We start from the raw sequence: 25,745 nt of genomic DNA, 5'->3' as shown, positions 1-25,745 counted from the left end.
GTTTGGGGGATATTCTGGGCCAAGCCTAAGTTAGGCCAGTTACACTGATTCATGCTCTGGGTTCAAATGCAAGTACAACAAGTGAACTACAACATTTTTTAACTCAAATTTATTTAACTCAAAATAAGAAATGGAAAGGATATAGTTCCTAAAGTTAAAAAGACAGCAATTCAGATAAAATGGCTTATTTTTTCCTGCCTTTGCATTCACCATGGTGAGCTAGGTCATAGAAGAAGGAATTTTGCTAAAACTTAGCACTAACCCTAAAAATGCAACAACAACAACAACAACAACAACAAAACAAAACCCAAACACTGTTTATTAGTGATAATATGTGCCTGTGTATCTTAGAAAGTCAGGTTGTCAAAAGAAGCAGCACTCTTGATAATGTATGTAGGAAGCAATATGGACACAGTTCCATAGGTTGGTGCCTCATGGTTGTATGTCTTCCTTCTTAAATGACAAAATGACTAGTCCTACTTACATAAAACAAGTGCTGCTATTCTTATCTGAGTTTGTCTTTGGACACGCTGTATTTGAGAGATCAGTAGACTATGAAGTAAATATGTCCAGTATAAATCTGGAGATAGAAAACTAGCAATATTTGAGATTACATAGAAGATGATTGGGGAGGGCAAAGTATATCAACTCTGAGGAGGACAGAATAGAGATAAAGACCTTTAGACTTGATTAAAAAACTCAGTCCAATTGTCATGGTTTGGGATGAGATAGAAGAGTCAGCAAAGGAGAGAGAAATTCTTAACCTTTTTTAATATCATGAACCTCTGTCACCCCTTTGGAAGGCTGGTAAAGCTACTCAGAATAATATTTTTAAATATATAAAATAAGTTACCATGCATTTATTAAACACTTTGTGTCAAGTATCGTGTTAAGCACTGGAGGCACACATATAAATTTACAAAGCAAAATGATTATTGAAATAAGTTATCAAAATATTTTTTAAAATAGTTGACAGATCCTAGGTTATGAACCCTTGTTGTGGAAGATACTATATAGAACTGTAGATTATAGTAGTGGAAGGATATTTATTTGCACTTTAACTTTCAATTCATATTTTTGTACAGATACAGTTATGTTTTCATTGTACATAGACCATTGACTAAAAAAAAGATGTGTTTACATGTTCACATCTTACCTTGACATAGAGCTGTACTTGCTAGACTATTTGACCTTGAAATACTTCCAAACTTGAGATATTTTGACAATTCATAAATGCTATTTCAGAAAGTTGTGCTGTGGATTATCTTTTCCCCTGAGAATAAGAGAGTGTTGAGGAAATTTTGTCTTGAGACAGAAAAACCTTTTCATAGGGAAAAATTTGGCATGTAAATACTATCTTTGTATATATTTCCTTAATGCTTTAGTGATGCTTTTTTTTAATAACACTTCCCAGATTTTACATCACTTCCTATGGACTCCCCAAGTTCCTATAGAACTCTCCTTTGAAACAAATAAAATTAGCAAAACAAATAAATATACATTGGTCATATCTGAAAATATATGCCTTCTTTCTCACATCTTAAGTGAGGAGCAGTAAGGGCGAGGCAACTGGAGCTAAATGACTTGCCCTGGGTCACATAACTAGGAAGCGTCTTGAGACCTTGAGGCCAAATTTGAACTCAGATCCTCCCTACTCCAGGCTTGGTGCTCTATCCACTGATCTATCAATTGTTTAGTTTGGGAAATCTAATTGTTTAGTTTGGGAAATTGGGAAATCAGTTATAATTGTCTTCATTTTGAGACCTAGGGGGAGAAAACTTTTAGTTCTTATATTAGTTTAATTCTGTATTTTTCAAAATTGTGTCTCAACACCCCTATTACCTTGCTTAATTAAAATCAACAGATCTAATTATGTCAATATCCAAAAGAGAATTCCATCAGTAAGACATGGATCCTTATTCTATGCCAGGCCATCTTCATCGTACCTCACCCTGAGAATGTATTTTGGAAGAAGAGACACAAGACAGCTTCCCAGAAATAACTTCCTGCAGAGATGGTTTTAGTGTAAGGAAAAGGATAATGGTTTTGGTGTCACTGGCAATGAAGCTCAAACCTTTATAATGGAGTGTGTAGTGGATGGCTTCATTGGGATGATTTTTTTGTGTTGAGAATAGAAGACAGCAACTGAAGAGAAGAAAAGTTTACAACTCCTAAGGAGTGCACTAGGCTGTGTGGTTTTGTATATTTGATTTGTGTTGATCATGTGCTATAAATGGACAGTGAACCCAACATAGCTTTGAATAGAAGATTGAGATCAATTCTTAGTGCTTTCAATGATTTTGGCTTACTTGCTGTCACAAAGACTATATTTTTAGCACTGATATGGTCCTAGTAATGCTATTTAGCTGTGAATCACGGCTGAGCAGTGATGTCAGAAGAATCAGAATTACATATGACCCAAAGATCAAGGGAAAGTTGCATGATCAGTTATAAGTAGGCTTCAGTATAGTAGCAACAGAGCAATGCCTAAAATAGCATAAAAGATATCAAGAACTCCTGTGGGTAGAAAAAGGAAGCATTCCTATCATGTACCAAGAGTGAGGGATAAGAGATAGCCTAAGTGCTACACTGGTTTTCACAAAATATTAAATAAACTTCATTTTGTCTTTTATCTCTGGCATGTTAGTGCAGTGAGATGTAATTGGATCCTAGTGCTTTGGGTAGGTTTTCTGTGAAGATTTTACAGAAAGACTTGGATAAGAATAATGCCACATATGAAAAGAGGTGGAGAAACTGCAATATTAGAGTTCTCCCCTAGATTAGATTGTTCCTCTCCAATAATGTACTATAGAAGTAAAGTACTTCTAATTCACATAGCAGATTGTTTAATATGTATATCAATATCAACATTGATTTTTGGGAGAGTAGACACGATATACTCTTTACATTGTGGATCCTTTATCTAAACACTTTTATTCAGATTAAATTGATCATTTTCTAAAGTGACTTCATACCACTACAGATGTCTCTTGTTTTAAGCATACTCATTTAGTCATTTTTGGATTTACACATTTTCTAAAGTAGGGAACAAATTTGTTGTATATGCAGGCATCCCTTGTTTTAAGCATATTCAGTAAGTAAGAAGCAGAACAGTGAGAGGTGGAAAAAAGAGAAAATGTTATGTGAGAAATAGAAATTAAATCCTTGTGGACAAAGAGCAGATGTTTGAGTTACATGAAGGATGAAGTCATTATAGAAGGAAAAAGAGAAAACCTTGCAGAGAAATGTGTCTCTAATTTAGGAACACTTGAATCTCCTTAGTTGTTTTTCTCCATTCAGAATTTACTTTATATTTTCATGTATAATATCTTATACCTGTCCCATTCTTCCTGCCTCCACCCATCACCCCTACCTTGAATGTACCCTCTCTGAGGATTGGGTATACTTAGATTTTTGGTTTTTTATTTCTTTACACAATTCCTGGCACATGGCAGTCTCCTGATTAATGCTTGGGGAATTGAAATTGCAAAGGAGACAGATTTCAAGGGAGTGACTAGAGTTGGGAGATGGGATAGAGGGGAGTCCCTTCTGTCTGCAACTTCCTTTTTATGATGCCCCAATTAAAAAAAAATCTAGGTAGTGATTGATCTAGTAGAGTCACTTTCTCTTATGTAAATTTAGAGATTTAATACTGTTACTTGGAATATATATATATATATATACTCTTCTCTGCCTGTGTTTATTCAGGTCTATCCTTCTAGTCTAGTTTTTTCCCCCTGTTTTTCATAGGCACTAAATTGTGATACCTTCATTCCTCAACAACCTACTGTTTGTTCCTTCCCTTGCTCTACCTGATTTTTGTCCCTGTTGTACAGAAAATGTCCTTTTAGAACTGAAATTGTCTTTGAATTTAGTAACATTTGACATTGTGGGTCTCCTCTCTTCTATAAGGAGATCCTCCCTTAAGTCTAGAAGCATATTGCTTGGTTATTTTACTCCTTTTTTGTTTTTCACAGTCCTCACAGCTGCTTTCTTTTTTTCTCTGAATTCTTCCTTTTGCCAGTTCCATCAACTATCATATCCAGACTAACGATCCCTATAGTCCTGATCTGTCTCCCAAGCTACACAATAGTCTGTCAGTTAACCTTTCTAATCTCTTTATTTCTCTGTAAAATGGAGAAAGTAATACTATTTTTAAAAACTCATATTTGTGAGGCTCAAATGAGATGGTGCCAGTAAAGCTCTTTGCAGATTTTAAAACATTATATGAAATGCCACAAATCATCATCAGTAGTCATCTTTACTTGTATGGTTTATCAGTGCCTCAAACTCCTAAAATGTCCTAAAATGAACTTATATTTTTTCTAAACCCTGCTTCTCTGAGCTGTCTTCACTATTTTTGGTATTCATCTAGTCCATAATGTTTTAAATTTTTGAATTTTCTTTCTAATCTCATATCTATTTATTGACTACTGCCATGTCGACCAGTGGATAAAGTGCCGAACTTGAATTCAAATGTCTTGGTTTCTGATTCCATCTCACACACTTAGCTTTGTGACCCTTAAGAAGAAATGAAACCTTACATAGCATTAATTTCTAATGTGCAAATAATAATATTGATATTATTTATCTCAAAGTTGTGGTGAGAAAAGTACTTTAAAAAACTCAATTCCTCTTTGTACTATTGTCATAATATAGGTCTTTATTATTTTATTCTGCCAATATTATTAGTAGGTTTTCTGACCTCTACTCTCAGCTCACCCATTTTATTCTTGTTCTTCACTTTGCTGGGAGATATCTTTCTCCCAGCATAGATCAGGAATACTTGTTCAGAAGAGTTAGTTGACGTTAGTTAAGTCATTTATGAGGAAAATTTTAGATAGAGGATTTGGATCCTTTTTTTCTCTAAATCCAATCCTCTTTCCATTACAACACATTACCTGTGTTTCTTACACTGTTCTATAATTCCATCCTTATTTTATACTATTGAAGCACTAGAAAAAATTGTACTACCCATTAATCTCTGTACACATCATACATTTAACCACCTCTGTACCTTATTCCTAAACTGTTTGCCCATTTGACCTATTGAATTGCTGTCATTTAAAATCCAACTGAAATACCACTTCAGAATTCTAGGAAGCTTTTTCACAATTCCTCTCCCTAGTTAGTAATGACCTTTCCTTTCCAACCTCAAGTAGTGTTTTTATTTTCCTCTGATTTTGTATTGTCTTATTATCAAGTACTTGGTAAAACTTACTGAGATTTGTTAATAGCAACAACAATATTTTCTAATAATCCAGTGGATCTGTGATCTCATTGATAGGGGCATGTGTTTCAGTGATGTATATAGTGCAACTGATCCTTGCCTGCCAAATCTATGTGATTTTTTTTTTATTGGTGTCATTTCATTCACTTAGTACCAATGGCTCATCCAGTATGCAAAAGGCCTTTATGTTTTCCTGTAAGACTGTAGCATGTGAGCTGTCCATAGGTCATCCCTCACTATAGGTATGTGATTTGTCCATCTTTTTTTTTTCCTGGTTATACTGGTGGCTCAGTGGATAAATAGCGGGACTTAGGAGTAAGGAAGACTTGAGTTTGAATTTTACCTGAGATACTTACTGTCTGTGTGGCCCTGGGTAAGTCATTTAAACTCTTTCAGCTTCAGTTTCCCTATTTATAAAATGGTATAATAGCACCTACCTCAGAGAGTTGTTAGAAGAATCAAATGAAGTAAAATATATAAAGAATTTTGTGAATTTTAAAATATTATGTAAATGTTATCTGTTGTTATTCTCTGACATCCCTTACATGGCTTCTGTATGATGTCACATGCTGAAGTCTAATGACATCCATTATGCAAGTATCCATTACTCTTGAGTGATCCTCCCCTTAATTTACTTGGAACACTGTATTATACCATGATTCACATCCATATATTACCACCAGAATATTGGTGTTCAACAAAATTGGTCACTGTTTCAGGGAAAAGCATAGGAGCCGTTAAAATTATGCCCTTGCACAATGAAAATTGAACCCATTCTCTTATCTAATTCTTGATTGTTCATTGTCAATTTTACCCTGTCTTTCCAAGATGTATGTCATCTAGCTATATATTATAATCTGGACAGCAAGTAGACTTTTCTGCTTGTTTTTTTTTTTCCTATGTGGATAGTAATCTCTTGAGAGATTATAGATCTTATTTAGGATATTATAGTTCTTGTAATCAGCATAATGCCATCTTAAAACAGTTGCATTTAGAGACTCTTATCTCTCTTCCTACGATCCTTCTGATTATTCTTTATTAGATAAATCCTTTTCTGTTTAGGCTTTGGTCTAAATTGTCATAGTGTAGCACTGTCAAATATGGAAAAAAAATAAAAATAATAATTGTAAGTGCCAGTAGGGCAGAGGACTGGAGTGTGTTCCAAACTTTTTATATATTCCAGTGTCCAAGTCCTCTTCCCAAAGGCAGTGAGTAATTGATTGTGGAATTGAATAATGCCTTTAAAAAGTCTGGACTGTTTTTCTGGTGAATGGTTTTCTAGATTGTTGCAATTTACCTTATTGTTTTAAAATTTTTGATAAACTTGTTGAAATTGCATTATTCCTGAGGGAGTAATCTCTTTTACTTCAAGAAATATTTAGTTCTTTGTAGTAATTTTCTTATTTTCATTGATAATTATATTGTTCCAATTAAGATTGTATTTAGTGGTCAAAGAGGCCAAGTTATAAATCATTGCCCTTGGGATCATGCACCTAAAAATCTTAACCATTTAAAATAAACTTATATTTTTAGGCATCATTTCTTAGTTATCAAGTAAGATTATACACAGAAAATTTGTAAAAGGATTATATGGTTACAGAAGTCTTAAATAATTTAAAGAGTCACACCATTAAAGTTCCATTGGGATAAGAATTTCTACATCTTGGATCCCCATCTGTTCCCAAAATCACCCTGTTGCTTCTTAAGTACATTACTACTTTTGGCAAGCTGCTTTTTTTGATTCACCTGTCATGTAAATTATTTAATTGGGCAAGAGCATTCCTTTTCTTCCTGTTCTGCTTTTTGTTGGAATTAATTTTTTTAAAAAGTTGAGTATGTGCCACATAGTTAAATGTGTAATTTTATTTTAATGTTCTAGTTGTATACATGCCAACTTCTTTTTGACTGAATATTTATGAGCTTTGGTGTTCTGCATATTTATAGTAATATACTTCAATTAGTTTTTTTGGAAGGCATGTTGGATAAAAGATTTAAAATTGATGGAAAAAGAAAACTATTTAATAAATGCTTAAGTGATAGATGTTAACATGAATAGAAGCTTTTTTAAAAAGCCTATCCAACTAAACAAATTATCAGTAAAACAACAATGAGCTTCTAGAACACTCATTTCAATTTTTCTTGTTCACTAAGCATCATGGTATTTTCCTTATATAGCTACACATTCTTATTAATTCTATAAACTCTCCCAGGAGTGAGTTATTTTTAATGACACAATTAAAATCCCAAGTACATACTCTGTATAGCATGTAGATTAGCAGGTAGAAAACAGACATGTTTGTTTTGATAATTTCAAAATTTTATGTATGAAGCAAAATATTTTCATGTCACAGATTTATCTCAGTTCTGGTAAATGTGGTTTATAGTGACAAATGTGAAAAATAAAATAACTAATAGAATATAAACTTCATTTTAAGTTATAATGATTTGCCTTTCAAAACAACAGCTAAAATTCTTGTTTAAATTTTGTATTAATATAATTTGGCATGAGAATCAGTGGGATGTAGTAGAAAAGGGAGAATGCCCAGGTTAAGAATGACCTAGGTTCATGACACATAGTTAGTGATCCCTTGCAAGGCACTGTAAGGTATGCCAGGTGACTCTTTAAGATGGTAATTGCAGAGCAGGTGCTATTTTGCTTTAGTTTCTTCATTGGGAACTTCTATACCAACAAAATCCTAAGTCCAGTTTAAAAAATAATAAAAGATTTGGCATTTGTGAAAATGATTAAAACTTAAACAAAATTCATATACTTATCTTTAGTAATTAGAATGAGCCACTTATCCAATTTTACAAATAGTTTTAGAATTTATGAGCTTAGGTGTTTTGCATATGCATAAATTAGTAGAACCTCTTCCTGAGCAACTTGGGTGTGCTACAGACATACTTCATTTTCTCAGCTTCCTGCAAACCTTTGGCATAACTACATTCTTCATTTTGGATTTAGAATCGCATTTTTGGTTAAAGGCGAGGGGAGGCAGGGTTCTTTCTTATCTCTTAAAGCATGTGGCTCTTGTAAGACCAAAAGTGATATGAATGGGAAGAAGTCACCTGCTGTTGCCTAACTTATCTGTGTGTGTGTGTGTGTGTGTATCTATTGACACTGGTTGATTCTCTCAATTTCACCTATTTAAAGTGAAAAAATAGTAGTAGTTTAAAAAAATTAGTCAAACCAATTTAAATAGATAAAATAGTACTTTTAATTATGAACATGTCAAGATAATAGTAATAGCTTTAGCCAAAATCTTTTAATATAATTTTCTTTAATTGTTTTGTGGTTGTCTTACTTTTAAAATTAGAGTGTAAACTACTTCAGGACAGGAAGCATGTCTTATATTGTGTTCATTGCATTGATTTCAGGGTGCTTGATAAATAGTCCCATCGCTCATAGCAACTTTATTGTCTAATTTTGTAATATGACATACATATATGTTTATTTTCAAAAGAAATTAAAGGAGTTCATTAAAAAATACATTAAGGTAGCAACTCATTGATGGACTGATCCATAGAGATCAGATCAGTCCATATGTCAGGATGGGCCAGCTTTTTTTTTTTTAACTTCATGTATTTTAAAAATGGGAATCATCTAAATATACATCATGGTTATTATTAGTAAATATTCAAACTTTGACAAAATTTAATAATCATTATATTTTTTCTTTTTCTTTCCTTTCCTATTTTTAAATTAATACAATTTATCCACAGTTGTTCTATCCCTTGGCCACTCTTTCTGCATCACAGAAGGTATCCTCTGGGAGACAACCATGTTCATACAAATTAAATCTATCATGTTTCTTGTAATAGGTTATTTTATGAAAAAATATGCATACATATATGTTATAGAACTTGAACATTAGCTATCAAAATTTTAATCCTCCCACTATAGGTAGACATTGAACATAATTGATGTTACTAATTTATATGAAGAACAAAGAAAGATCTGTAATGTAAAATTTGATGACATACTATAGTAGAATATATTCATTATTTTAAAAATTCTAAATTTTTATTTATTTTTTAACTTTAGTGACAGACTGGATTTTGGACAGAGATCCACAAGAAGAAATACTGAAAGCATTTAAATTATTTGATGATGATGATTCAGGCAAAATAAGCTTGAGAAACTTGCGACGGGTTGCCCGAGAGTTGGGTGAAAATATGAGTGATGAAGAGCTTCGAGCCATGATAGAAGAATTTGATAAAGATGGTGATGGAGAGAGTAAGTTTGGAACAAAACCTGTTAGTGTTGTGTTGCTGATAACTTTATAAATGGCTGTTTGTCTAACTATTACTTAGTTATTTATGGTTTTTGACAAAATTATGAATTTGACTAAATTTGGCCTTCCAAAGCAATATCCCCTTCCTGTAGAAGTTTAATGTCTTTTTGTGAAATCTGTTTTCCAAAGGATCTAATTTCAGTCACATCTCAGTGAATTTTAGTTATTATTTTCCCTCTCTGAGGAATGTTTCAGACTTTTAATTCAATGTGAAATAGAAGATTTATAAAGTCTGTGAACCTGAATTTTAGGCATTGGACCACAAGTGACAGTATGGCATAGAGGGAGATGAATGCTAGTCTTAGAGTCAAATCTGAGTTTGAATCCTGCCTCAGATCTTTATAGGTTATTTGACCCTGGGCCAATAAATTAACTTCTCAGTTGCCTCCATTTCCTTACCTATAAAATGGAATGACATTATTATCATTCTAAGATTGGGAGAGTCAAGTGAAATAATGCATGTAAAGTGCTTTTCACATTTGAAAGTACCATATAAATGTGAACTATTTATGTGAATAGTAGGTGGAAGAGGGTTGTATCTTAGAGGGGGAGCTGAGATTGCTTGTAGGTGACTTCAAAAATTATACCATACAAGGAAAGGTAGTTTGGCATAGTAGAAGAAGCACTGAGCTTGGAGTCAGAAGGTCTGGGTTTCATTCCTGGTTCTGCCATTAAGTAGCTTTGTGATCTTGGCTGACTCATATAATGCTGTTGGGCCTCAGTTTTCTTCTTTATAAAATATGGACAAGATTTTCACTAAAAACTTCAGGTTTTGAAATTCTAGGAATAGTCTAGGTTTTAGGAGAACTATATTTCTATTCCCATCCTTCATTTGGCATTATTTTATTATTTTTCAGTACAAATATTTTTGATTGGATAGAATTTTTAAATTAGGATAAAGCTAACCATTAATACCAATGAAACAGACATACTCATTCTTAATATATTTTGTATTGTAGTAATTCTCCGTCTCTAGCACTAAACAATTTTTTTTAAAAAAGAGGAACTTCTTTTTTTACTCTCCTGATCACTAAGCCAAGAGGTACGCAATAGTGACATCTACAAGCATCTTCAGAGATGACACTTCTAACAGTGACTGAAAAGATGAATGTGTAATAAATAGTATCTTACACACTAGGAACACTTGAAGTATGATTTTTGCTTGGTAGCTCCAGTTGCTTTTTGAAGAGCCCGATGATTGGGAGACTGCCTCAGACTCCAAGTTGATCTAAAGCCTTTGCTTAAGAAAAGCAACTTCTTTCATTATATATTATAACTGCATGCTAGGCCTCTCTGTCACAGTCTCCTACTCATTTCACAGTAGTTCATAGTTATGCCCCTTTGCTTAAAGCTTGGACTCAGTACATCCTTAAAGCATTTCTTTTGCCCTCACTGCTTCTGATTATCCCATTTCAGCTCACCATAGAACAGCTGCTTGGGTATCCCGCTGTCATCCATTATTTGCTTAGGTCCAACCCAACTGAGCTGTCATGAAGAGCATTGCTTTAAACCTTGGAATAGTCTGTATGCTTTGTTAGTAACCTTGTCTTTGCTTCTTAATGTTCAGTGGGGTTATTCTGTAGGCCATCTATAATGCTTATGGTGAAAAGAAATCTGGAAATTACATCTACCACTTCACTCCCTTACTTTGAAATTTCCTATGTATTTCTAAAAAAAAATTTTTTTTTATATGCATGCTTAAAGTCTCTAAAAAGACTTGGGAAATTAGACATGCCACTATCCTCTGAAAGTATATCAGTTCTGAGCACTTAGGCCTTAAAACTTTGTTTTTTCCTCCACAGAAATAAAATGCAATTCTTATACTCCTTGAAGGAATTAAAAACTTAAATTTTAAATGAAAACATAATGACTTAAGGCTTGAGTATAATGGTATTGACTCACTTTAATTGGATTCTAAAACTAACCACATATTTAGTAGATATAATTTCCTAAACTTAATTTAGAGCTTTTTCTTCCTTCTACATAACTATATGTTTACTTATTTGAGGCTATATCATACAAAGATCAGTGAAAGGAATTTCAAGTCAAGAAGACCTGGTTGGGATGTTGGAATTTAGTTGTACAAGGTGGATGAGTTTGTTCTGCTTGGCCTCAGACAGTAGACTAGGAACAGTAGATGGAATTTGTAGTGAGGCAATTTTTGTTTGATAGGAAAACTTTCTAACATTTGGAGTTGTCCACTTATAGAATGGGGTTGCCTCTGGAAATTGGGGGTGTCTCCTTGTTCACTCCTTCCTGTCTCCTTCCTTGGAGTTTTCAAATGAAGTCTGGATGACCACCAATAGGAATATTGTAGCAAGTGTTCTTGTTAATGAGATACAGATTGGACTAGATGTCCTCAAGTATCAACTTGAATTCTCTGATTGCAACAAAATTAGAAAAAAATAGAAGACAATGTTAACTCTTTTTTTGAAACCCTACCTTCTGTCTTAGAATTAATATTGTGTTTGGGTTTTAAGGCAGAAGAGCAGTAAGGGCTAGGCGATGGGGGCTAAGTGACTTGCCTAGGGTCATACAGCTAGAAGTATCTGTGACTCTTGTCTCGCAATCCACTGAGCCACCAACTGCCCCTCAATAGGTTTGAGCTTGTCTATGATTTATAGTGTGAGGAACATGTTAAACATATTTAATCTTGGTATTTACCAACAGTTGTTTTCTATAGGCCCTTATAATCTCTTTGTAATATGACTTAGAAGACAAATAGCATCAATTATATTTTTTCTAAATCATTAGTTGCACATAAAATGCAAATATACTTATTGTTTAACAGATTGATTCTTATGTCTTTATTCTCGTCATAAACTGGAATGGTCTAGTCGCATGTTGGGGAAGATGTGGAATGCATGGCCTGGCATGGTGGAGGGGGCAACTCCCCTTCCCCTCTTCATAGCGCCTGAGGACATTTTTCATGTGCCTCACCACTCCATCCAGCAGCCCCTTGCAAGTACTTCCTCCCTCTGCTCTCTGGGGTAATGTGGGGGGCTCACAGGCAGCTTGAAGGTGCAGTTTGGGCACTTGATCTCCAAAAAGTTCACCAACACTTGTCTACTCCTTTCTTCTTGCATATAAGCCTGAATCTAAATTTTTTATTTTCACTAAAAAATTTTTTTCCGTGGTTACATGATTCTTGTCTCCTTCTCCATTTCCCTTCCCTCTCCTAGAGTTGACAAGTAGTTTCACTGGGTTATACATATATTGTCATATATTGTCTATTTCCATATTATTCATTTTTTGTAATAATTTTTAAAAACCAAAACCCCAAATCCCTATACCCATATAAACAAGGGATAAATTCTTCTGCATTTCTACTCCCACAGTTCTTTCTCTAGATGTGGATAGCATTCTTTCTCATAAGTCCCTCAGAAATATCCTGGATGGTTGCATTGCTTTTAATAGCAGAATCAATCACATTTGATTGTCCCATGATTGTTCAGTTACTGTGTATAATGTTCTCCTGCTTCTGCTCATTTCACTCTGCATCAGTTCATGGAGTTCTTTCCAGTTCTTATAAAAATCAAGCAGTTCATCATTCCTTAGAGCACAATAGTATTCCATCACCATCATATACCACAATTTGTTTAGCCATTCCCTAATCGATGGGCAACCCTCATTTTCCAATCTTTTGCCACCACAAAAAGTGCAGCTATAAATATTTTTGTACCAATAGAACCTTTCTCATTTTAAAAAATTTCTTAGGGCTACAAACCTAGTAGTGGTATTGCTGGATTGAAGGACATGCACTGAATCTAAATTTAAAAGGATAATTGTATCTATATGGATGCCTCCTTGTTCTCAAAGATCTTTAGGGAATTAAATTTCATGATCACTTAAGAATCTGATTTACTTTCAAGTTTTAATATTAATCTGAATTTTTTTTTACTTTATATTTAGTGAATTTTTTCTGTAGATGGAATGATCTGAACATTATCTTTTTAAATAATTTTTCATCTACATAGTTGATAAAAGTCAATTCTAAGCAAATGAAATTTTAGTTCATTTAACTTTTTCTCATACATTCTATTTTCTAATCCTTAAAATAGTTTTTGGCTTTTCCATATATTTACCAATTTCTTCTTTAAAAAATGCTTAAAATAATATAGCATATTGGGAATTTTAAAAATAGTGTATTTTTTCCTATTTTGTCTTGTAGGGTGTTAAAAAAGATAGTGAATAAGGAGTTAAGTTTAGTAAAGTAAGAAATCTGTTTTTAGCACATAGTAACAAGTTACAATTATAAATGTGATACTGACACAGAATCTATCTCCTCAAAATTATATTAAAACAAAGTTATATAAAATTTTTTAAATGGTCATTCTTTTTTAAAAATTTGCTCTTAAATATTTTGAATTTAACATCCCCCAAAGCATTTCCATATGCAAAATAGTATAGAAAAAAGATTTTTTGAAAAAACAAATTTATTAAATTTAGCTTGCTTTAAAAACATTATACAATGAATGTTACTTTCAAAATTGTCCTTGCCTCAGTTTTCCTTTTGAACTTCCTTTATTTCTCTTCTGTGCATTAAAAAACTGCTTCATTCATCATCTTTTCTTCTTTTGGGGGGAAGCAACTTTATTGGTACCTCCCATCTCCTGTCAAATAGAGACCTGTTGTAATAAATAAGCATGGTCAAGCAAAACAAATCCACACACTTGCCACATCCAAAATTAATGTTTAATTTTGCATTTTGAGTCTGTCATCCACTCTTTGTCAGGAGAGTAGGTAGCAAGCTTCTTCATCATTCTTCATGAGGAGATTAGTCTTTCGAAAACTAAAGTAACAACAAAAAAAGGCTGAAATGAATTGCCTATCTTGTGATGTAAAATGATTAAATATTTGTTAGGCATGATTTATTTCAGCCTTATATTGTGGCATAATAAAATTTTCTTATCTGTAAAATGAAAAAGTTGGGTTAAATGAATCTCAGGGGTATGTCCAGTTCAAAAATTCTGTGATAACTCTAGGCCATTGAAACTTTATGGCTTTCTTCATCATTTACAAAATAGAGAAAATAAGTTTTCTACTTATTGTCATAAGGATCAAATGAGAATGTGTGTATAGCATTGTGTAACTGAAAAATGGTATTTTGATAAGTCATTATTAAGTTAACCAGTGATATAATTTATAACATTTTGTGAAGGAAGAATAAAAGGAAAATATTTACATTATTAGCAAAAGTAGGAAGATTTGAAAACACACCAGTGATTTTCACATAAAAGTCCTTTAAAATTAAGTATCCAAAGACAATATTCATGATTCTGGTAGAAATCAAATTCTTTACTTTTTTGGTTACTTTTCCTTAATCTTTCCTTTTTTTGAAATAACTATGTTTTCTCTAAGGTTGAAAATCTCTAAATATATATAGTTTTTTAAAAGTTTGCAAAGTTCTTTACATTTATTATCTTTATAATGCTCTTTATAATAACTCTTTGAGGTAACTACTGTTTGGTTTTATAGATGAGGAAATTCAAGTTGATAGAGGTTTAGAAACTTTCCCACAGTCATATACCTAGTGTTTGAGGGAGGACACAATTTCAGATCTTCCTGAATCAGAAACTCTAACCATGAAACCACTTTGCTGCCTATGTGCACATAATATGGTAAAATGGTTTAAATTCATTTTTAAAAAATTTAAAAACACATTATAAAAATGTTTATCATTTTAGAACTTCTCATATCAAACCTGATTTAAAATTCAAATATTTAAAGATTTCTCAAATATGGAAAATTTAAAGCGATTGTTTTTTGAGTAAGAAGGCATTTGTACTTTGCTTTTCATTTGCTAAACAAATTATACATCTATTTGAGTAAAACAATACTTTCATCATGTTCTTCACCATCTTAAATGTCTGCTGTTTTGCCCTATTTAGATTGATATGACTCAGTCTGGCATCCAGTAGGTTGTAAGCTCCTTAAGTCAGGGATGATGTCTTATAGATGTTTTTACTTCTCTCTTTCATCCTGGGATTAGGACTGAACTCTTTTACCTCTTGTCGTGTATTCTTTCTACTGTATACCAAAATTGCTGTGTATAATTTGTGATGTGGCAAGCTATGTCTTAAAGATGAAATCTTGTTTTTTAGAGACTGTTAAACACCAGGTATTCTAATAATAAGGGTTCATCAACTCTCACAGGTTTCCATTTCATAAAATTTTTTTTTTAATAGTGGAATATTAGAAGTAATACTGATCTTAAAGAAGATTCAGGTTCTATTTCTGGCTCTGCCACTGTTCTATGTTATCTGGAGCAAGTTACTTTATTGGTCAGGCTCAGTGGATGAAGATACTTTCTAAGGTCTCTTTCAGCTCTGAAATCCTGTAAAATTGGTTGTCTCAGAATTTTTCTTTTAATAACAGATATTTCAATTAAGCAACTTTTCACCTTCTTCCTAGATTGTCATCTTGTTTTTAGTTACAAATAGGTTCGCTTATATGTACTAATGATTATAATATTGTCTTTGCGATTCTCATTAGTTATTTAAGTTTATGATGTACCTTTTTTAAAAAATCACTGTTACTGCCCATTTACCCTCTCTCAGGAGAACCCTTCCATATAACAAATGAATTTGACCAGACAAAACCAGTAATGCATTGGCGATGTCTGAAAACATGTATTTCATTCCTCACTTTTATTTTTCTTCCTCTTTGCAAGAGTTGGGAGCCTCAGGAGACTATCTCTTCTCTGATGTTATGATTGCTCACTGCATTGATCAGAGTTCTGAAGTTTTTCCATGTTGTTTTCTTTAGCATCTTTGTGATAAAAAAGTAGAATGTTAATTCTAGAAACTTTGTAATTATTTTCTCCATTCAACTCGAGGTTATATTATAACTGTTTTTAGTTAGGCTTGGGTTGTTTAACTAAAACACTGGTTTTTATCACTGTCAAATGATAATACTCTGATATTATAAAATATAATAAAATCTCATTAATTAGGATTTCACAAATCTAAATACATGATAGATTCCAAGACCATGTTGAACATATTTTATAATTCATAAATTATAAGTTGATGCTTAAGCTTCCTTAAGAAATCAGACTTTTGTAGCACTTTTAGCAGCACATTCATATATACATAATATGCTGATTACAGATGAATTCTTATCTAGTTATTAAATCTAGTATATTTTTTCCCTACTGGTAGAACTTAGTTTAGTGGAAACAGTACTAGCTTTGGCTTCATGTTCTAGTGCTGTCACTTACTAACTTTGGATCAAATCACTTCTCTTAATTTTAGTTTCTTTGGCTATGCAACTGGATCCTCATTTTAAAATCTCTGCATATCTTGCTTCATAGAATGACAGTAAGAATGAGAGATCAAGAAAATGGCTGAAAGTTATAGTTTTCATTTTAGCAAAGCATAATAATTGTTAAACATCTGTTATGTGTGCTAGGTATTCCTGAGTATAAATAAGATGGAAAATCGATTATTTTTTTATTCTTCCTTAATCTAACTTAATTACATAGTGTTTAATATACCCCAAAACAGAAATCCCTTGAGGGGAAGAACTCAATATTTAACAAGAATTTCTGGGAACACTGCAAAATAATCTAATTCTTAGGTGTAGGTCAACATATCATGCCATATACCCACAAAATTCAAAATGGATATCTGACCTCTGATTCGTAAGACGTACCATTAAAAACAATAACAAGGACAACAACAGCCCTTGAAGAGAACCAGATCCAGGTGCCTTATCTTTGCTGTAGGTGAGTTCCTAACCAAACAGGGATAGGTGATTACAAAATAAAAATTAGATAATTTTGATCAGATGAAATTGTGAAAAGTTGAACATAATTGATAAGATAAAGAAGATGAACAAAATAAAGATAAAATGGGAAGTGGATGGAGGAAAACTTTGGCATTGGATATCTCTGACGGAAGTCTGAAAACTAAATATATAAGCGATCAACAGAAATAAGAATAAAAACAATTTCCTAATAGATGAGTGGTCAAAGGATCTGAAGAAAATTGCAAACTAGTAGTCATATGAAGAAATTCTCTATTTGTTTACCTCATTAATAATAAGAGGAATGAAAATCAAAATAAATCTGAGGGGGCAGCGAGGTAGCAGTGGACAGAGTGCCAGACCTGGAGTTGATAGGGCCTGGCAAATCTGGCCTCAGACACTTCATAGTTGTGTGATCCTGAACAAGTCATTTAGCCTCAATTGCCTAACTCTTGCTGCCTTCTGTCATAGAATTGATTTAAAAAAAAAATATCTGAGGTCTAACCTCACACCCAACAAATTGGAAAAGATAAAAGATGGGGGGGGATAGTGTTAGAGGGTCACAATTATGCACTGTTCACTGACTTGTGAATTGGACCAGTTCTAGGAAGCAATCTGGAATTTTGTGGGGGGAAAAAAAGCAAATATTCCTACCCTTTGACTTGGAGATCCTGTTACTAGAAATATACCCTAAAGGTGGTTGGTGATTAAAAAGAAAAGCACCGTACCTGCCAATATGTTTGGTGGTAGTATTCTACTTTTTTATTTGGTCAATTTTAAACATTATTCCTTGGTTACAAAAATCATACTCTTTCCCTCCCTCCCCTCCCATAGCCAATGCGCAGTTTCATTGGGTATTACACATGTCCTTGATCAGAAGCCATTTCCATATTGTTGGTTTTTGCATTAGGATGTTCATTTAGAGTCTACATCCCCAACCATATCCCCTCAACCCATGTATTGAAGCAGTTGTTTTACTTATTCTACTTTTTATAGTATCAGAACTGGAAATAGTGAATGCCCATTAATTGGGCAGGGACTAAAAAAAATTGTGGTGCATGAATATAATGGGATATTACTGTGATATAAAAAAGATTGCTATTATGAATGCAAAAAGTCATCAGAAGAACTGATGCAAGGGTGAGATAAGTAGTACCAGGAAAATATACACAATGATTTAAAACCATATAAAGAGGAAGAACTACTACTAACAAATTTATCAAAACTGAACACTGTGAAATTATAATGACAAAACAATCCCAAAGAAGAGATAGAAGTATCTTTTCCTCTTCTACCACCACTCTCTTTGTTGCAAGTATTGGGGACTATTGGTATGGAATACTGCATTTAATAAATGGTCAGACTTTTGCTATGTATTAGCTGATTTTGGATGTTTTTTCCCACATTTTTCCCTTTCTTACAGAGGACATCTGGGGGAAACATTGGGAAATCTAGGTAAAAAGAGATCAAAATGATTTTATTTTTGAAAAGTTACAGGTAGGCACACTCATTAAGCAGCTACTGTGTGCAAAAATACTATATGCCAAGAAATAGAGCTACAAAGGTGAAAAATCACCCCATTTCTGATTTTAAGGAGTTTTACAATATAATAGTTTATAATCTAATCTTTCTATTATAAGGAGAAAATTCCTAACAAGTATGGCTGCCAAAAATGGAATGAACTGTATCATGAGCTCAAGAGTTTTCCTATTTCCATTGGAGGTATCCAGATAGAGGCTGGATTGTTGGGAACTTGGGGATATTGTAAAGAGAAAGGGAAGGGTGCAAGGATTTATTAAGTGCCTGCTGGGTGCTAGGCACTGTTTGGAACATTTTACAAATATCTCATTTGATCCTCAAAAGAACCCTGAGAGGAAGGTACTGTTATTATCCCCATTGAGGCTGAAAGAGGTGGTGATGTGCCCAGGGTCGCACTGGCTATTTGAACTTGGGTCTTCCTGAATCTAAGCCCAATCCTCTACTGCATAAAGAGAATTCCTGTTTCAGATAGATGAATGCTAAGATCGAATCCAAATGATTAGGATATAATCTGAGATAATATATATATATATGAATTGTTGTTCACTTCCTTTAGACATGTCCAATTCTTTGTTGACTATTTGGGGTTTTCATGGCAAAGATACTAGAATGGTTTGCCATTTCCTTATCCATATCCTCATTTTACAAATGAGGAAACTGAAGCAGACAAGGTTAAGTGGACATGTCCCAGGTTCATTCAGCTAGTAGATGTCTGAGGCTAGATTGAACTAAGGAAGATGATGATTCTTTGCTCCAGGCCTAGTGCTCTATCTGTTAAGTATTATATGAAGGTAAGTTACTGGACATTTGTTTAATTCTATGTGTATGAAATGACTTTCAACTTCATTTATTTTTATAATAGCTTATAATTCAGTCTTTTTTTATAAATGATCCCCAGTTGAATTGAATAAACATAATATACTTGATATTATGCAGAGCATATCTATGAGGTTTTATAGTGTGTTCTCTCAAAATTTTTGTTTGAATTTTACATAAGATATTTTTTGTAATAGGCATGTTTTATTTGCTAACAGTAATGAAAATAAAAGGTTTTGTCTATTTTAAATTTACATATTATATAGCTTTTTTACTTACCTGTCTAATGTTAGTCTGTTAAAAAGTAATTTTTAAAACATCATTTTTTTCTGACTATTGTATTATCTCTCTTTCACAGTAAATCAGGAAGAGTTCATTGCTATTATGACTGGAGACATTTAAAGAATTACAAGAAAAAATGAGCTTAAAAACAAGATCAATGACTCTATATATATGTTGCAGTTATCACCTTGTATTCTCTTTCATACCTGGAGCCATGCAAAAAAACCAATGCCAAGTTAGTTTTTCCAAAAGGACCAAAATAAACACTTTATTGTAATGAAATTTCATTATTTTATATAATCCTTAAGTTTTATTAGATGACAAAATGTTAAGTTATTAAAATGTTTGAGTACCAGCCCATTTGTATTATAACTTTATATACAGTTTAAAAATTAAATCATGTTATGGAAATTTGTTTGAAGTTGTTTATTTTAGTTTTAATGTAAAAATTTCTAGACATTCATTTTAATAAAAGATTTATTTTATTAGTATTTATAACTTGTTTTGATTTGTGTTTGAGACCCAAGTATGGTTTTTTAAAATTATGTTTGAACTTATATTCTTGATCCATGTATCCTTCATCAAAATGATTAAATTTTAAATCCTTTGCTGGTGATTGGCTATTAGCTTTTAGTACCTTGTAGGTATACTGTGTTTGTTGCTAACAAATTATCTTTACACCAAAACATCTCATATCCATATATGTCCACAATTTAAAATGTGGTAGAGTTTTATTTTTATATTCATGTGATGTAATTTTTACCTCACCCTCATGTTTTATCTTTTGGAAATGAATTAACACTCACAATTGTGCTGCCTCTAGCAAGGATGAGGACTTCTGTGTACACTTGGTCTAGTCTAGCTTCTTTTTCCATTTTTGTTCTTTTTAGTGCCATTTCTATCTCTATAGTCATGTCAAGGATTGGTTTTATAGTAGCTCTATTGTCCTTACTGCTAAAAAGTTTCTTATTTAAAAAAAGCCCCAAGGGGGCAGCTGGGTGACTCAGTGGATTGAGAGTCAGGCCTAGAGATGGGAGGTCCTGGGTTCAAATATGACCTCAGACACTTCCCAGCTGTGTGACCCTGGACAAGTCACTTAACTCCCATTGCCTAGTCCAATACCCAGTATTGACTCCAAGACAGAAGGTAAGGGTTTAAATAAAAACAAAACACAATAAAACAAACCCCAAACAATCTTTTTTTGGAACTCCGTATTTAATCTGTTGTCTTTACAGTTTCATCCTTAAATACCCTTAGAATGGCTTTGCTTATTAGGTGGTTCTTAAATCAGACTTTCTGATTTTTCCTTCCTTTGTATCTCAATTATTTCATGTAGTGATACTACTTAAAATTTGTCACTGTCTTTCTCCATTGTTTTTGGATATCATATTTCTCTGCTTAGCAAATAAGTTGTATTGTTGACTCGGGCAGATCTTGGGCTTTTGTTGGCTACCATGCTGTGGCTGCTGATTGGTTAAGGTACACATGCACTTACACCTAAATGCAATATCTTCCATTACAATGTATTTCTTAACTACTTTTCATTTCGACAGTATAGAAATCGAAATTTCATTAATGCAAATCTCTTCAAGGAACCCCTTTGCTTATTTGAGTAATCTATGTTAAAACATTAAAGCAATCATAGGCATGTGATGCTCCAACCCAGTTTGGAGAAAGCATAGAAGAGTTTCCTTCAAGGATGTCCCAAAAGAGAGAGTAACCACAGTTCTTTACGTGTACAGTATACATGTTTGTCTTCTCAGGGAAAGATGATCTCCCCTGAATGGAGCTTACAGTGGCCTTTCCCAAAGAGAGCAAAGGGGAAAAACAACTCCATTTAAGGCAACATACACACATACATGGAGCAAGTCATCATAATGAATCAGTTTTTGTTTTTGGGCAGCTTTTTTTCTAAGTGCCTGTGGGAGAAAAGAGAAGGAAAGGGATTACAGTTTAGTAGTCAAAGAAAAGGGTCTGAGATACCGGTTTATTTACCCAAATGTTTTACAGTTGGATTAATTGAAAGACAACATGGAGGCATGGAAAAAGGGATGGCTGTAATTTGGAAATCTGGCTATTTGTGAAAACTTTCACAAGTAGTAAAATTTGTTGGAGTATTCTCAGTACTATTAAAACTCTTGCTTTTAATACTTTAGATTCCTGAACGTCAGCAAAAATGTGGCTTTTCCACAATTGTACTATTCCTCATTTCCAGACTCACAATAATTTAGCCTCCAATTTCACCAAGAGGATTGAGGCCATCAATATTTGTGAGTTTTCCTCCCTTTATTCCTCATAACTTCCCAGCATCATTACCTCAATCTCTCTTTCCTTGTGATCATAGTAGTATTTTTCCTCACTGATGCTGCAGAAATGAGAGTTTATGACCTGGTGCATTTTGTATACCTCTTCCAAATTTCCCTAGTTTATTCATTCCATAGTATATTTCAAATAATGTTTTTTAATGTATAAAATAAGGATTTAAAAGAAATAAATTATATTGGAATATAATTATCAAGTTATTAAAAACAAGTTTGTAGATGCCAGGTTAGTTATTTTTTTATATTTTGCCAGCAGATAAAATATGAGGAAGTAGATGATGCTTTCCTTATGGCATAAGCTGAGGGAGAAAATTTAGCTTGCTTTTCCATTTAATTATATATTTTTAAAATGTAAAAATAGCTAAACATAAATATTAACTAATATTAACATAAGTATTTAAGTAAGACATTCATTTGGAGAATGATTAAAAGAAATACTGACCCTTGGATAGAGGAAGTCACCTTTCTCACTAATTTTCAACTGTTTAAGATAACTAGTTGTGTTGTCACTAGGGCAAAGGCATACTCTATCCCAAGACCCTTATTTTTGTCCAGGTCTTAAGCTCTTCGGTGTTTCTCATTTGATGATTATAGCTACCGCCATTTCCACTAGCTTTCTGGGATTTCTTGAACCCTGGACAGCCTCTTTAGGACAGGCTATAAGCATTCTCTGTGCTGATTTCTCCCTTTCCAAGAACAGAATATGATTAAAAAGAGGATTTACTGAAAGTGCTGTAAGGAAGAACATACTATCTGACATTTATATACAGCATTACACTCAGAAAAGCAACTTATAGTATCACTTGATTCTTATCACAACTATGTGAGACAGGTACTACATGTTTGGAGGCAGTAGCAGTACAATGGTTGTTAAAAGGAACAGCTACTGTTTCACAGATTACAAAGATTCTTACAGTTAATCCTTTTCTTCAGCCTGAGTGCCAAGATGTTATCTTAGTTAACTCCTGAATTCTACTTGATTTACTCTTATCTACTTTATCTTTCCTGGTCTTGGCTTTGCTATTAACTTGGCTCTTTCTCCGTCACAACCTTCTTGGCTGGCCAACACTGCTCTAAGCCCTCTATAATTTGTTTCTCTACCTCTCAATTATGGGGTGTGGCAGAGTTTAGGCAAGAACTTTCCTCCTATAATCACTCAGCTTAGGATACTTCAACTCTAAGCCACTTTATGGCTTGGGAAAGACTATCCTTTTTCCCAAAGTGCCAGCAACTAAGGACTCTTCCTTTTTTAGTCCTCAGAACTTTTATTCCCACTGAAGCTATCCTTAAAGAGTCCTTAGAACTTTTATTCCCACTGAAGCTATCTTTAGTCTTACCCAGAAACCTTTATTCCCTGCACCCTTTGGGAAGTTTTTTTGAATAATTTTACTTAATTTAGAATATTTTTGTATGGTTACAAGATTCATGTTCTTTCCCTCCTTTCCCCTACCCACTCCTGAAGCTGACACGCAGTGCCACTGGGTTTTACATGTGTCATTGATCAAGACCCATTTCCATATTATTGATATTTGCACTAGGGTTGATAACCCCAATCATATCCCCATTGACCTATGTGATCAAGCAGTTGTTTTTCTTCTGTGTTTCTGCTTCCACAGTTCTTTCTCTGGATGTGGATAACATCTTTCTCATAAATCCCTCAGAATAGTCCTGGATCACTGCATTGCCACCAATGGAGAAGTCCATTACATTGATTATACCACAGTGTATTAGTCTCTGTGTACAATGTTTTCCTGGTTCTGCTCCTTTTGCTCTGCATCACTTCTTGGAGGTTGTTCCAATCTCCATGGAATTCCTCCACTTTATTATTCCTTTGAGCACAATAGTATTCCATCACCAACATATACCACAGTTTGTTCAGCCATTCCCCAATTGATGGGCATCCCCTCATTTTCCAATTTTTGGCCACCACAAAGAGCGCAGCTATGAATATTCTTGTACACGTCTTTTCCCTTATTACCTCTTTGAGGTACAACCCCAGCAGTGCTATGGCTGGATCAAAGGGTAGACATTCTTTTATCGCCCTTTGGGCATAGTTCCAAATTGCCCTCCAGAATGGTTGGATCAGTTCACAGCTCCACCAGCAATAAATTAATGTTACAACTTTGCCACGCCCTCTCCAGCATTCATTATTTTCCTTTGCTGTCATGTTAGCCACTCTGCTAGGTGTGAGGTGATACTTCAGAGTTGTTTTGATTTGCATTTCTCTGATAAGAGATTTAGAATACTTCTTCATGTGCTTATTAATAGTTTTGATTTCTTTAACTGAAAACTACTTATTCATTTCCCTTGCCCATTTATCGATTGGGGAATGGCTTGGTTTTTTTGTACAATTGATTTAGCTCCTTATATATTTGAGTAATTAGACCCTTGTCAGAGGTTTTTGTTATAAAGAACTTCCCTGTGGGAAGTTCTTAAGTTGGGCTAGCAGCTTCAGACAAAATCCTCTAGTTGCATCTGTTTGGCTAATTGTGCTTTTGTTGGGCTGTTTTTATATCTACAAATGCCACAAGGGCCTGGAGACCTACACATTTCATAGCATACACAGTATGGATTCTAATAGGGGAGGTAAGGGTTTAAAAAAGAAAACTGGTACTCCTAGCTGCGTCTCTTTTCTTGCTCCTATTAGCCAAATTATTCTGGCAAACACACTGAAGAGTCAATGAGAACATACACCCCCCCCCCCCCCCCCCGGACTGGTATCTAATCATTTTCCCACCTCTCAGTAAGAGGCCTCTCCTCTTAGGGGTGGATCCTACACAGTATGTGATGTTACAGTAATTACAGTGGTAAAAATTACATGGATGGATAATAATGAATATATTTACCCTCTTCTCCCCTCAACAATCAGGTAAATAAATACATTTCACTCATTTCTTTGTGACTCCATTTGGAGTTTTCTTGGCAAAGATACTGGTGTGGTTTGCCATTTCCTTTTCCAGGCTCATTTTACAGATGAGGGACTGAGGCTAATAGGGTAAAGTGATTTGTCCTTGGGACATATATGATTGAGCAGGCAGTCTTCCAATTCTTGATCATCTCAATCACATAGGTCATCTCTCATCTTGAGGATAAAATGTTCATGTATAAATCCCATCCGTGGTTACATGAAGTATCAATTGACCAATAATAAAAAACTGATTTCTTAGATTTGAAGAGAAGTCTTCACTCCCATGTCTTTATAATATCTTATGTTGATATCAATTTTATTTCCGTGACAGATATTATGAACACTGAGTATTGAATAAAATTATTAACAATGTAATTCAATAGTCTGAAAAAATATGAGTCATCTATAAGATTTTGAACTATCTTAAACTATCTTGACTATTTCTCCATTAAGAAAGAATTTTAAAATTATCTGATAAAATCAGATCAGCATAGTTATTTCCACCTTATATTTGATGAATTTTAATTCTAGCACAAGAAATCAGGGATATTTTCTCAATTCTTTAGCATTTATAATTTCAGTATGCATGCCTTATGCCATAAGTT

General features: G+C 33.6%; 1 protein-coding gene across 2 annotated transcripts in view; it reads left to right on the top strand.

Annotated features, from left to right (window-relative positions):
• CETN3 (centrin 3) overlaps positions 1-20,402 on the top strand; it is a 32,174-nt gene extending 11,772 nt beyond the window's left edge. For both annotated transcript variants that reach the window (XM_056824632.1, XM_001362833.5), the window contains exons 4-5: positions 9,276-9,467; positions 19,988-20,402. In XM_056824632.1, coding sequence (XP_056680610.1) covers positions 9,276-9,467; positions 19,988-20,031 — 236 coding nt within the window. In that variant the 3' untranslated portion in view covers positions 20,032-20,402. The remainder of the gene's footprint in view (positions 1-9,275; positions 9,468-19,987) is intronic.
• The last annotated feature ends 5,343 nt before the right edge of the window (positions 20,403-25,745 follow it).

Source organism: Monodelphis domestica, chromosome 3 (genome assembly GCF_027887165.1).
Source record: "Monodelphis domestica isolate mMonDom1 chromosome 3, mMonDom1.pri, whole genome shotgun sequence".
Taxonomy (NCBI): domain Eukaryota; kingdom Metazoa; phylum Chordata; class Mammalia; order Didelphimorphia; family Didelphidae; genus Monodelphis; species Monodelphis domestica.
This window is presented reverse-complemented; position numbering and strand designations above follow the sequence as displayed.